A 14,735-nucleotide genomic window follows, 5' to 3' on the forward strand; every position below is an offset into this window, starting at 1 on the left:
AGCTCACATAGTTAGTCTTGCTTGAACACCTTTCCGTACAAACCACATACTTTATAATGGGACGGTAAGCCAACTAGCATGAGTCACACCTTACATTGATCGGATTCGGTACGAATTGTGATGAAGTGTGATCGGCGGGTCCGGTGCACTTGTCCTTCTCGACCGTTCGCTCATAGCTGGTTGTGTTTGTGTGAAAGGTTGAGGCATGAATCAACACTTATCCTTGGCCGTGAGTATGGTCGTTGGTCTTTTTCTCATGTGGGAAAAGTTGTACACCCCTGCAGGATTTTCGATCTATTGCAATAGCCGCGCTCTCGGACATTGAGCACGCTCTTGTACTTTGACTTTAACGTAGAGTTAACAAGGAAGTTCATGGAAGATTGAGCTTATGATTTATGAACACTTACTTATGTAATTGTTTGATGCATGCTTTAGAGATCATAGATGCTCTGTCTTTTGCTTATTACAACTTGATCAAAGTTAGATGCTTTTATGCAAAAGTTAAGTACCATACCCTATCTTTGCTACTAACCAAATGCATTCTCCTTGAGGTCGGGATAGTATATACCCATATTGGATAAGTCCTGTGAGTACCTTTTGTACTCATGGTGCTATCGTTAAAGTTGTTGCAGGTGATCCGCAGTCAGAGGCTGTCTTTGGTTACTTCTACCCCGTGGATGGAGGTGCGGGTGAGGAGTAGATGGCCGGTGGCTATGAGAAGGGCACTATCGGCATATAGTGTTAACCTTCTATTTTGTACTATGTATGGAATGAGCGCGATGTAGAACTTTCCGCTGCAAAAACTCTGAAACTTGATGTCCGTGTACTTGAACCTCTTTTATTTAATCTAAACTCTATGTACGGTTGTGCTTGTGTGATGATGTCTACATGTTGTGCAAGTGGTGTGTGTTTAAATTCTGGGTGGTGCTCATGATACATTCCAAGGACTACCGGGGTTGGTCCTTTTTAATCTAGTTGATCAATGGACGATTACTTAGTTAAACGGGATCATCTTGGACTGTTTCCTCACATTTCACGTGGACTGTTATTTTCGCTTGTCGTGTTGTTGTAAATTTCTATACACTTTGTCTTTGTAGAACTGTTCAAAAAGAACTGTGCAAGCTGTACGCATCGTGCTGGGCCAACACTAGACTACGGCTATCAGGCAAGACTAGGATAGTGCTGTGTTTTTTTTTTTGAGAGGGATAGTGCTGTGTTTCTCGTGCAGCCGTGCAGTCGATTAGGCCCGGCCCATTTGACCATGCATAGTCTCCTCCCAATTCCCAACCAAGGTTTTGGGGTTTGGACCGAATAGATCGAATTTTACCGAATTTCATCCATTCCGGAAAGACATGAGACAACATTAAACCGGTCAAAAAAATTTGGCCCAATTTGAATTTTGGCCCAACCCAACATCCAACCTAGCCCACTGATATCTCCCAAGGGTATAAAACTATGATCAAATTAGTTAAGAGCTTGATTATACTGGGGGATCCCCACAGTTTTCCTTCAAAAGAAAAATTAGTTAAGAGCTTGATTATCGATTTGTAGTGATAAGTATGGATTTGCTTTCTTGTATGTCAACCTTTCAATCATTCCAACTCATTTTTCAGTGAAAATTAAATTTCATTACCGAATTATATATGAATTATATCTAATTGCAAGCGGAAAAAATATCGTGGGATACCCTCCGTGAAATGCCGCATAGGCTGGAGCGTAGCACTTTGATTGTTTTGTGCCCACCGGAGAATGCAGAAAATTTAGATGACAGTTAAAAATGATTTAGACAGAAACGTAGGGAATTATTTTCATTTATTTTGGTAATGTACGAGGTAAGAAATTTAAGCTAATTTAGAGCTTAGGTAGTTAGCATAGTTAAGATTTCATAATAGCAGAAAATATGTGGTTTATAAGATTTATTGACGATGGTTACTTGAGCCTAATGCTTTGAGAATGGAAAATCGGGTAAGTGTTTAGATTCAAATATTTTTTTGACAATTAATCAGGATTAGTGTCGACCATATTGATGATTAGCTAGATGTTTCTATATTTTTATCTATTTTTAAATTTATTTTCATTTCTAGTGCATCTTGTGAGGGTTGACAATTAGTGTCAAAATGATTCTATAATCTGTAATACTAAGATATGATCAAGTTATGGACCCCCACGTTGATTAACATCCGTGCTTACACTAATGGAATCCCCACCTTTTTGTCGTGTGCCAGAGGCACACGCCAAAGGCACTTATACACATGGAAAATTGTTTGACATGGAAAATTGTTTGCCGTGTGCTGTACATGGCAAACAGCACACGGCAAATAGGCATCGGCAAAGAAGGCCTTTGCCGAGGGTCATTTTTCGGGCATTCGGCAAATAGTGTTTGCAGTGTATCAAGTTGACACTCGGTAAAAAATTTTGGAATAAATAAAAAAAGCCGCGGGTCCGCCACCGCACCGCCGCCGCCCTAGAGCAGCCCCGGCCGCACCCCCGTTGCGCCGCCCGCGGGCCATCGAGGGAAGGCCGGAGCCACACCATCGCCACTACACTCGGGGAGAGGTGGTGCCACCCGCTCCGCTGGGATCCGACGCTCGCCGTGGCCGTGGAGGGAGGGGACAATGCCGCCGTCGGATCCGCCCGTGCCGCCAGGGTCCACAGCTCACCGTGGCCATGGAGGGAAGGGTGGAGGCCGCCACCCGCCGGGGACAGATCCGCCCTCGCCGAGGCCGTATCCGCCCGTGCCGCCCCCTCTGCCGCCACCATTCGCGGCGTGCAGGAGGAGCTCCTCCAGGCGACCATCTTCCGCGGTGGCGTGGATGCAGTGCAGGCGGCCGGTGTGGCGTCAGCTAGATCAGGCGGAGGCCATGGCACTCGCATGTGGCGCGGACGGCCGGGGCATGGCGGCAGCGGCGAGGAGTCACTACAACAGAAATCTTTTCAGAGGCGGTTAAAAACTATTTACAGAGGCGGGCACCTCTAACTGCCTCTAGCACATCATCATAGAAAATAGACATTAACATAGACAGTTTTTTGCCAACCTCTATTAATAGTACAAAAAAACAAAAAAAAATAAAAGCCCACCGTGCCCATCGCCACCCCGCCGCCGCCGCCGCTCCTGGCCCTCCGCGCCCGCCCGCGCCCCCCGCCGCCGCCGGTGCTCGCCTCGTCCACCGCGCTCGCCCCGCAGCCCGCCATGGCACCGCAACGGCACCTTGCCCAGGCACCCCGCGGAGGAGGGGGCGGATCTAGCGGCCGCCGCCCGGCCAGCCCGGACGTGATCGGCCGCCACACCATGGGGAGAGGGACGGTGAGAATAGAGAGAGGGAGGGAGACCCCAGAGGAGGAGGAGGCCGGTGTCTGGAGGCCGCGCGCCGCGGTTTGAAGAGAGAGAGGGAGGGGGGTTGGGTGAGAAGGAAACCCTAAGTGTTATATATATATACTTGGGGCTTTCTATCGGGCCGAGTTGGGCTTGTGGGCTGGGTTTTTTTAACTGAGGCGGTTATATTACAACAACCGCCTCTGAAAATAAACTATTAACAGAGGCGGACAAATTAAAGTTGAACGTCTCTGTTAATCAATTTTGAGAGTCGGTTTCTTTAACCGCCTTAGTTAATAAAAGATGACCGCCTCTGTTAATGGTGGTCATTAACTGAGGTGTTTATTTTCTATGCTCGCCTCAGAGCACTTTCTTAAGTGTCTCGGTTAATCCCAAATTGTAGTAGTGAGTGCCGAGGCATGGCGATGGTTGCGAGGGGTGGTGGGGCGGCATGTGGAGGTGGAGAGCGCACATGACATCCATGGCGAGCGTTGGTGGTGAGCGTATACATTGTGCTTCTTCTGATGCTTCTTTGGTTGCAAATAGTCTCTTTAGCCTAGGTACCAATGGAAAATGCCTCTAACACTTTTTATGTTATCTTCTTTCTTCCTGGGTCTTTCCATCTTGACATACCACAAATGGAGCAATTGTCGTGTTTGGCATATTGCTTTTCTAAACAACACACAATTATTGAAGCACACATGTATTGATTCATATCCAAGACCTAACTCTTTTAGTAGATTCTTTGCTTTATTATATGAAGTGGGGAGTGCATTGCATTCTGTGAAAGCTTCAGAATTTGGCATTCTCTTTTGTGGTACAACTTCTTCATGTGAAATCACTAATTTTCAAGATTCTCTTTTGTGCTACAACTTCTTCATATTAAATCACTGTATAGAATAAGCAATTCTGCCTTTTCAGCAGAATGTGGGCCGAACTGTGACAGATTTGATAAAACATCACTAAGTTCTGGGCCTCACTATCCAGAATGCATATCAATAACAAGAAAACGTCATAGATTTCATGGCGTCCGTGACGTCCTCTAAAAATGTCACAAGAAATCCGTCATAGAAGGTTACATCTCTTGTAGTGGTAGGCGCAGGCGTTGAGGCCCTGCGCGGCGGGGACGGCGGCAGACTGGAGGCCGCGCTGGGGTGAGGTGGAGGCGACGCCGTGGATGCGGCGCCGAGGCAGGTGGACTGGGTGGATGTGCCTGGGTGTGTGGGTGTGGATGTGCCTGTGTGCGAGTGTGCTATTTAAATGTCTGGATATGGTCTTTGCCGTGTGGTATGATCTAGCACTCGTCAAAGTATTCGATTGTCGTGTGTTTCTAGTCCGGCACATGGCAAACAAACTATTTGCCGTGTGCTAGGAATCTGGTACATGACAAACAATCTATTTGCCGTGTGTTTTTTTTACCGTGTTTTTTTCTCAACGGCACATGACAAACGTCCTCTTTGCCATGTGTCCGATATAGTGCACACGACAAAACCGTGGGCACACGGCAACTATGCCGGCCGTTTCCGGTAGTGTTAAAATGTTAAATCATTTTTAACTTTTCCCCCAAAAGTACCGTTACACCCTTTGTTTTACATGGATTGTTATTTCCGTATATGATGAGGTGTCCCATTTAATTCTTTTTACAGTCGTCTTGTTGTAAATTCCTGTACATTTTGGTCTTTGTAAAATTGTGCAACCTGACCCATAATTGTTCTTCTTTTGTTGTGCTCAGCACGAGAGAATCCGAACGGCCCTTGCTCATGCGTGGTGGCGCCTCGGCTTCTGGTCCAGGAAATTTAGAAACCGCGTCTCCTTCTCCCATGTCTCCGAACTTCTCGTCTTCCACGCTTGGGCGCCTCATCGATCCCCGCGGCAACCTCCTTGATGACCGACGCCGCCGCAGTCTCCTCGGCACCTGCGCTGTCACCGTTCCGTTGGCCTCTGAAACGTTTCCGTTCCATCTCGCCTATAAAATCCTCCTCCTTCCTCCTGATTTTTTGCTGCGTCGTTCACATTCCAGTAGCTAGTGTACTAGTAGCATCCCCCTCCCACTACTCAATTCTCCAACTCTCGATCCACAGCATGTCAAGCTCGGCTGCGGCGGCTGGCGGCGAGGAGGCAATGAAGAGTGCGTCGGCCATTGTGGCGGAGGCCGTGCGCGGCTTACACGTGCTCAAGATCGAGGGGTACTCCCGGACCAAGGGACTCGGCAATGGCAACTTCATCGACTCCAGCACATTTGTTGTGGGAGGCCATCGCTGGTTTATCAGATACTACCCCGATGGTTACGGCTCGGATAGCGCTGGTTGGTTATCGTTCTATCTCAAACACCAACATACCAATGCTACGAGCGTGAAGGCAAGCACCAAATTCAGTCTACTCGACGAGATGGGAGAACCAGTCCCATCGCATACCACTAATTGGGGCGCTATAGCCACGCTCACCACGACACGCGAACAATTCGGATGTCAGAGATTCATCGAGAAGAAGGCTCTGGAGGAATCAGCCTATCTGAAAGATGACTGTTTTGCAATCAGGTGCGATGTCATCGTCTCCAAGGAGTTCCGAGCAGAGGCCACCCCACGGTTCGTCGCCGTGCCGCCGTCAGACCTGCACCAGCACCTCAGCCGTCTCCTCTCGTCCGGCGCGGAAGCGGACGTCACGTTCCGGGTCGGCGGCGAGACCTTCACCGCGCACCGGCTCGTGCTCGCCGCCCGGTCCCCGGTGTTCAGGGCGGAGCTCTTCGGCCCGATGAAGGAGAATCACACGACGAGCCGCCCCATCCAGATCGACGACATGGAGCCTGGGGTGTTCGGCGCCATGCTCCACTACATCTACACCGACTCCCTGCCGGAGGCAGCGGCGGACACGGGCGGCGATGCGGCAGCGGTCATGGCCCAGCATGTGCTCGTCGCGGCGGACAGGTACGGCCTGGAGAGGCTGAAGCTCATCTGCGAGGACAGGCTCTGCGACTTCATCAGCACTGGCACGGCGGCGGCGACGCTGGCGCTCGCGGAGCAGCATGGGTGTAGAGGGCTCAAGGAGGCGTGCTTCAGGTTCCTCAGGTCGCCGGGCAATTTGAAGACGATCATGGGTAGCGATGAGTTTCAGCACCTGACAAGCAGTTGCCCCTCTCTTCTCAACGAGCTGCTCGCCAACGTTGCTCCCTGAGCTCTCTACATTCTCTAAGCATCTTACTAGTACTACTATTTCTAGTCTACTGTTATATGGTTTGACTGTTTGGTTAAAGTTGCTTGATCAGTGCCATATGTATCAGACTATCAGTTATCAGAACTTATCATATATATAACTACTACTCGCACTTGTTCATCCACACGCCACGACCACCGGTGAATTAGTATGCGGCCAACCTGGCTTTCAATTTAAACTGTAAAATGATCCGATTTTCATTCGCAAGAAATTGTTTCACTAACACACCGATTGTTTGCTTGTTCTCCTTAAATAGTTCCTTGTTTATCCAAAATTGTTAGCTTCCTTGTACAAAAATTTTATTTCTATAAATTTGTTCCATTAGTTGAGGGACGAAATATGAATATTATGTGGAAAAAAGTACCCAAATCTTATGAATACTAGCAAGGTGGCCCGCATACGATAGGTTGATATGATAATAATTAAAATTTCAATATAATGAGTTGTAGTGATATTTTTATATGAATCTGTCAAAAAAATCACTTGTAACATTAAAATATTTTTGTTTATTCAAGCATATAGACGGGCAAATGTAACAACTGATAATGGTCGTTATGGCCATCTACACATGGCTATAATGGCCTCTTACTAATCTTAACTCCTAGACTCTGTGCTATACTTTCTTAACCAAACCGAAGAAATTAGTGGACTCGACAATTAACACTACAGGTCTTGCTTCCCAAACATGTCAACCTCAACACAGATGCAAACAAGTGCAAATAACTGAAAAATACCATCAAAAAATAGAGGCAATAACAATTTGCTAGGCAGAATCTTGTGGATAAGTGGATGAGGACACTATGCGTGCGCTTCAAGTCACGACCATACCAGCAAGATCTAAATAAATAATGTAAGACGAATCCGAAGGTCAATTACCCATGGGCGTCAAATCCACTCAATTTCTTCAGACTTCTGCTTAATTTTGGTCAGGATATCTCTGTTTTTTCCAATGGCTTCACGGATTCAGTGGGGATAGCTAGCCAAGAGTTTGGGTCGGTTTGACCTATGGATTAAAGTCGTGGCTTTGATTTGCTTATCATGATTATATTTTGTTTACGTAAACTAATCGCTAGTATTTTAAAAAGCTAATCGTGAGCAATCTATCACTATCCAAATCCTAATACTATTTTTTAGGGAGATATTTGTCGAGGACTGTATATATATTGAAGTCCTAATCTTTTCTTTTTTATGATGAGTCCTGACCGATGGAAGCAGCGGCCTTCTCCAGGACTTGAAAGAACTCTGCAAGGAATTGATCGGATAAGACATCTGCAAAGTCTAGAGGGATGCCCTGTGTTGTAGTTAACTTGGGCTGTTAGATTAAAAAAATTGCATGTAAGGTACCACGGGTATAGATGATGGGTATAATCACATATGGTGAAAAAAATTTAGTTTTTGGCAGAAACATTCTCTAACATCCAATTTCTATGAGTCTATACAACCCCTCACACCTCCCTTGGTCCTGACATGCAGATCCAGCATGAGGGGTATGGTGGATCCATTTTGAGTCTTTTACCTGTACACCATTACGAATTCGAAAGTTCGCGGTTATATGTATCCCATTAAAAAGTTCAAAGACACCTGTGTACTATCGAGCGAATTTCTTTTGACGTGTATGCCATTTCATCCACTATGTAAGGAAAATGGCCCCACTAGGCCATAGTTTTGTGATTTCGGTGATTGAGTAACAACGCAATCAATGAGACTAATGAGTTTGTTAAGTGAATATTAATAGATCACAGGGATGAAACAAAAAGGCCAAGCAAAGCAAACTCGAAGAAAGAACTCAAAGAAACGTTGAATTGGACGAGTTCTGCAGAAACAGTGGCACCGGATGCACCAGTCTAACCGGTTGGCATCGGATACACCCGTGCTATATCACCGGTGTAATGGGCTGAGCAATGCCCAGGCCAGGGGAGAAGTGCAAAGTAGCACTGGTTATACCGGTGGTACTAATTTTAGGCATCGGTGCAAGCACCATGCTATCACTCAGAGAGCATGTCAAAGCAGCCGAGGAGAAGTTCTTCAGCATCGGTTACACCAGTGGTCACCGGAGCAAGGCACCGGTGCAATGCCACATCAGCTGCAGGAGAAAGAAGCGGCACCGGTTGCACCGGTGACTAGGCGCCGGTCTATCCGGTGACAGCACGTCAGTTGTCAGAAGGCCAACGGCTAGTGCAGAAGTTGTGAGTGACCGGATACACCGGTGCCCCCTCACCGGTCTATCCGGTGTCCTCGCAGAAAAATGGCCAACGGCTCTATGGACTTGGAGGCCTATATATATGTGATCCCCCGGCCATTTGAAACTTGCTGGAGTTGCTACAAGCCTCAAACACACCTAAGAATATCTCTAAGCCATCCAAGTGCTTAATGATCATATCTTTAGTTCTTAGCACACATTTGAGAGTATTAGTACTAGGTTAGCTCTTTAGAGAGTGAACAAGCAAGGCTTTGTGCCCTTGTGCTCTGGTTCTTGAGTGAACCAAAAGAAGATTTCGATGCGCCGGGCCCTTGGAGCTTGGTGGCTCGCCGGCACATCATCTACCCTCCGACTTGGTGTGGAGCGGCGACGACAACTTTGTGCGGGGGACGTGGAGACCCCCATCCTTTGTGGAGAAGCTCCTTAGTGGAACCCGGGATCAAGATGACCGCGGTTGAGTCCGCGGAAGATACTTGATTTCTGAGAAGTGATACTCTTAGTGAGTGCTTCAACAACGTGGATGTAGATGTGCCTTTGTGGCTAACCGGACCACGGGATAAACACCCGCGTCGAAAGTATGCTTCCCTCTATCCCGCTCTTTAGGCTTCCCCATTTCATACTAGCAATTCTTGTTTGCCTTAACTTTCATAGAGTAGTTTCTTCATAGGAAAGGTTATAGGTTGCTAAACTCTTTTGGGATGGGGGTTTCACACTAGAACAACCTTAGTTGCACATATAGATAGCATGTTTGTTTAATATTGTGAAATTTAGTTGGAGCCATAGGTTAAGGTTTTAAGTTGCCTAATTAACCCTCTCCCCCTCTTAGGCTAGAGCACCCGATCCGGTCTTTCAATTGGAATCAGAGCCAGGACTCACTTCTCTCACAAAGAAACCCAATTCCATTGGCAATTTGTGTTTACCGGCTCACTCGATCGGTTAGGCTTCACTGCCTAGTGAGTTAGCTCTTTGGGAAGGGATGGATTCATTAGGACCTCCTCCACGGTTCGGTGGCACAGGCTTCCAACGTTGGAAGGTTTTAATGGAAGCTCACCTCCAAGCAAAAGGCCTATATTTTTGGAGGGTAACTAGTGAGGGAATGAAGGGTAAAAGTCAACAAGAGAGATATTATGATGCTATAGCCAAATGTTCTATTTTAAACTCTCTTAGTGACAATGTGTTCAACCATGTGTTTTCTTTTAAAAATGCTAAGGATTTATGGAAAACTATTAGTGAGAACCATGAAGGCACAAAAGATGTTGCAAATGAAAAATATCATGTTCTAATTGATAAACTTAATAGTTTCAAGCAACTTGATGAGAATGCCAAAACTATGTACTCACGATTGAATATTCTTGTGAATGAGATTAACTCTTTAGATGTAAAGAAGATTGATGATTTGGAGCACATTCACAAGATACTTCATTCACTACGAAGGCCGGAGTATGATTTGGTGATCACAATTCTTTATGAGAAAGAAATCAATACATTGACACAAAATCAAGTCCTCAACAAGGAGATCGCCCATGAGCTACGTCATAACATCAAGCCAAGAGCGCCACCTTCTTCACCAACTCATAGCGCACTTGCTTGCAAGCAAGTCAAAAAGTTAAAAAAATTGGCTATCAAAGGTAGCTCAAGTGAAGAGGAAGAAGAGGAGGCATGCCAAAGTTCCTTAAATGATGAAAAATAGCCAATGGACCCCAACCTCTACAAGCAAGTCAAGAAGATGAACAAATGCTTGAAGGAAATTAATTTTATGGGGTATATGGTCTTCCTCAAAGATGGGCATCACTATCAACTTATGAAGGTTGAGAAGAGGTTCAAAAAGAAGAAGCAACAAAAGAAGGAGAAGAACCCCAAGCATGAGTCATTTGCCATCTTTGGTGAATGGGTCAGTGGTGGTGAAGAATCAAGTGCCAACTCAAGTGATAAATCAAGCAAAAAATTCACCACCCACACTAATATGAGATCATCATCAAACACTTGCCTTATGCCCAAAGGTATGGAGAGCGATGTAAGTGATGATGACTCCGATTCTCCTTCATATGAAAAACTTCTTGAGCTAGTTCATGAGCACCAAAAAATTATAAAGAAGCAATTAAATGAAATTGAAAACATTAATGCTCTTAATGATCTTAATGCTATTTTCGCTACAAATTATGAAAAATTGTTATGCAAATTCAAATTGCTTAGCGAAGAGCATGAAGAGCTCAAGTTGTAAATTAAGAGCATTAATGATACTAATAGTTCTTCAACTTCTTGTTTCGTTCTAATTGATGAATCTAATCCTTGCAATGAGAAATGCTTTGAGGATATTGTTGTAGAATCATGTGATGATCTCATTGCCAAGAAAAATAATGAACTCAAGCAAAAAGTACAAAGGCTCATGAAGGACTTGGCTAGATTAAAAAAAAAAGGCATAGAGAGCAATGTCCAACCTTCTGAAGATAACTGTGAAAACATGGTGAAAAAGTTTGAGAAGGGGTCCACTGTGATTTGCTCAAACTGCCATAAAAAGGGCCACAAGTCCAACAAGTGCCCTCAACCAAAGAAGAAGCTTTCAGATGAGAAGAACAAGAAGGAGCTTACAATCAAGAGTTCTCTCATCTATACCAAGCCCAACCAGAGGAACAAAAGCATTAGCACCACCTATATGATCAAGAAGAAAACCAATGGCAAGGTGGTTGCTCACAAGGTTGGAAAGCAAAAAAGGAGTTGGAATCACTCTATTTGGGTGCCCAAGGATGTCATCACTAATATGAAGGGGCCTCAAATGGTGTGGGTTCCAAAGGAGACTTGAAGCTCAAGAAAGACTTCGAGGGATTTGGAGGCTTGGCTACCTAGAAGATGAAGGTTTCAAGCTAAAGAAGCCAAGCTCGCATCTTGGACACTTGTTGCCCAAGTCCCCTATAAGGTAATGGTAGCTAGATTTCAATTCAATCATCATGTAGCTCCATTACCCTTGCTAGGATGTTTGCAGTGCATCACCTAGTGTTATATATGGTGGGTTGCTTGTGTTATGTTTTAACTCATAAGCAACCTACATGGTTTGATAAGTGAGTAGAAAGCTACACAATATTATCTTTTATGGTACATGGACTTCATGAGGTATGTGTTTCATTTGTGTACCATGAACACGAGCTATAGGGTAAACTTCCCATTGTCGTCATAAACAATGTGCATACATTTGGTTGGTGATTCAAACACTAAATCTGACTTGGTGTGGAGCGACGACGACAACCTTGTGCGGGTGACGTGGAGACCCCCATCCTTTGTGGAGAAGCTCCTTAGTGGAACCCGGAATCAAGGTGACCGTGGTTGAGCTCGCGGAAGAGACTTGATTTCCGAGAAGCGATACTCTTAGTGAGTGCTTCAACAACGTGGATGTAGGTGTGCCTTTGTGGCAAACCGAACCACGGGATAAACACCCGCGTCGAGGGTTTGGTTCCTTCTATCCCGCTCTTTAAGCTTCCGCATTTCATACTAGCAATTTTTGTTTGTCTTAACTTTCATAAAGTAGTTTCTTGATAGAAAAGACTATAGGTTGCTAAACTCTTTTGGGATAGGAGTTTCACACTATAACAACTTTAGTTGCACATATAGATAGCATGTTTTGTTTAATATTGTGAAATTTAGTAGGAGCCATAGGTTAAGGTTTTAAGTTGCCTAATTCACCTCCTCCTCCTCTTAGGCTAGAGCACCCGATCTGGTTTTTCACACTATCCGTTAGGATTTAACGGTTACACATCCCTGACAGGTGGGAGCCACCAACGGAAATGTCTATTCTACCCTTGGGGTCTGGTCCCATCGATTGCTCCGATTGCTCTAGTCTGCTGACATGGCCTCCTGACGTGTGGGGTCCACTTGTAAGTGACACATGAGAAGAATTATGGACCTTTCTTCTTCCTCTGTTCTCATCCCGTGCGCGAGGCTCATCCATAGATCCACCGCTCTGACCACCTTGCCCCGACACCGCACTGTGCGGCAGCCGCCGGTGCCCTGTGCTTCGCCTGGCTCGGCAACCGCCGGTGCGGCCCTGCGGACTGCGTGCGCGGCCACGCCGGCGGCCATGCCGACCGTGGAGCTTCTGCTTGCCCGCGCTCTCGGGGAGGAGCGGCGGCCCGAGGCGCTTTCCGTCGGGTGAGCGCCCGCGCAGCCTCCGCGGCCGAGGCGCGGATGGTTGGGGCAATCGGGCGGAGTGTGCGGCGGAGCGTGCGGGCGAGCGGCGAGGCATGCGGGCAGAGCAGGCGAGCGGACAAGCAAGCGGATGGTGTGGTGCGCGGGTGTGCAGGCAGATGGCGCGGCGAGCGAGCGCGAGCAGGCCAACTTACAGTTGGCCCGCGCGCAGCGAGCGGTGCTTGCCTCCGATTCGGGACCGCACAAGCCAACGCGGGTAGTGGGATCCCGCCGCGCGGCATGGCGCTGATTGGGGGCGGCTTGCCGCGGCGGTGGCGCGTTGGCAGCGCTCGCCTGGCCGGCGCGGGGGGTAGGATGCTGCCGTAGGGGGCGGAGCTCCGCGTGGTGGCCGTGTCGCCGCAGCGCGGCGTGGTGCTGATTGGGGGCGACGGCACAGAGTTCACGAGGGAGTGCTCCGCGGCAGTGTTCAACCTCGAGCTGAGGCTCGCCGGAGAGGTCAGGTACCGCCCGGTGGATGTCGGCCGGGTAGGTGGCTGGAGGCGAATTGCCCGATAGGCCTGTGGGCGCCGCTGCTGGGCGCATCGCGGTGGAGGCCGGCGCAGTGGCGGCATCCGGGCCGGTGGGGGCGATTGGGAGCGCAGACTGGAGCTCTTGTGGATGGCCCTTGGCAGTGCCGCGGCAGTGCGGAGGAGGAACTCACGGCGCCGGTCTTGGCGCGAGCTGTGGAGGGGATGGAAGGCTGCGAGCGGGAATGTATCATCTACGAGGTTGAAGGAGGTGGCGGTGAGGAGGACGGGATCTCACTGCCGGAGGGTGCGGCGGCCGGCGAGGGAGCGAGCGAGCACAGACGAGTGAGGCAGCAGAGTGAGGAGAAGGGCAAAACTGCTTTTCCCACATCTGTTAATCTCTGTTAGGCCTCATCATCCGTTTAATATGGCATACAAAGTCTGTGTGATGGCACACTGGTGTCTCCGAACTTTTAAATGGTACATATGTAACCGCGAACTCTGGCAATGGTATATAAATAAAAGACTCATCCAGTTTGGGTGAGAAATATTTTTAATTATTTTTTGATCTTTATAGTACAATAATAATCAAGGATTCTGGTAATAGATGACATCCCACACCCAAACTGGCAAAGGAATATAATCAAGGATTCCAATTTTTGGGACCGTCAACATTGCATTCCTAATAATTGGATACAACTTGTATCCGAGTTCCTATCTTTTGCGTACACAAATATAGGTTCACTGCAAAACGTCGTCGATTATGCCGTATTGGATAGATCTCTGGTCAACAATGGCCTCCGCGGCGTCTTCGCCGTCTTTTGTAACCGGCGGTAGCAGCACGTCGGCCATCACCGCGGCGACGGTGACCGGGTCACACGTCCTCAGGATCAACGGCTACTCTGAAACCCTGGGACGCCCCACCGGCAGCTACATCAGCTCCAGCAAGTTCTTGGCCGCAGGCCACACCTGGTACATCCGAAACTACCCCCATGGCTACGACGAGGAGGCCGGCGATTGCATGTCCCTGTTCCTCGTCCTGGACGGCAGCCACACCGCCACGGTACAATTCACCTTCGGCTTGCTCGATCCGGAGGGCAATCAGGTCTACAGAAAAATCTCTCGCTGCCCGGTTGCCCTGCATGAGTCCAGATCAGCCATGGGTTTCCCAAGGTTCATCCGAAGAGAGTACTTCGAGAGATCAAAGTACCTGCAGGACAACTGCTTCAGGATCGTGTGCGGCATCACCGTTGTCAGTGGCTTCTGCAGAGAGGCCAGTAGGAGCTTCTTCGCCGCCCCGGTGCCGCCCTCCGACCTGCATCAGGATCTCGGCAGGCTCCTCGCGTCAGGCAAAGGGGCTGACGTGTAA

At 47.8% G+C, this 14,735-nt stretch overlaps 2 protein-coding genes across 2 annotated transcripts; both read left to right on the forward strand.

Annotated features, from left to right (window-relative positions):
• Positions 1 to 5,434: 5,434 nt before the first annotated feature.
• LOC120685127 (BTB/POZ and MATH domain-containing protein 1-like) lies at positions 5,435 to 6,484 on the forward strand. Its single transcript, XM_039966961.1, has one exon. It carries the CDS (start codon positions 5,435 to 5,437, stop codon positions 6,482 to 6,484), a length of 1,050 nt encoding a protein of 349 aa, XP_039822895.1.
• Positions 6,485 to 14,159: 7,675 nt separating this feature from the next.
• LOC120685128 (BTB/POZ and MATH domain-containing protein 1-like) lies at positions 14,160 to 14,735 on the forward strand. Its single transcript, XM_039966962.1, has one exon. The coding sequence runs from the start codon at positions 14,160 to 14,162 to the stop codon at positions 14,733 to 14,735; it is 576 nt and encodes a 191-aa protein (XP_039822896.1).

The sequence above is a fragment of the Panicum virgatum genome, chromosome 8N (genome assembly GCF_016808335.1).
Source record: "Panicum virgatum strain AP13 chromosome 8N, P.virgatum_v5, whole genome shotgun sequence".
NCBI classification, from domain to species: Eukaryota; Viridiplantae; Streptophyta; class Magnoliopsida; order Poales; family Poaceae; genus Panicum; species Panicum virgatum.

Coding starts and splice junctions, on each gene's coding strand:
- LOC120685127 (XM_039966961.1), top strand. CDS start 5,435: ATGAAGAGTGCGTCGGCCATTGTGGCGGAGGCCGTGCGCGGCTTACAC.
- LOC120685128 (XM_039966962.1), top strand. CDS start 14,160: ATGGCCTCCGCGGCGTCTTCGCCGTCTTTTGTAACCGGCGGTAGCAGC.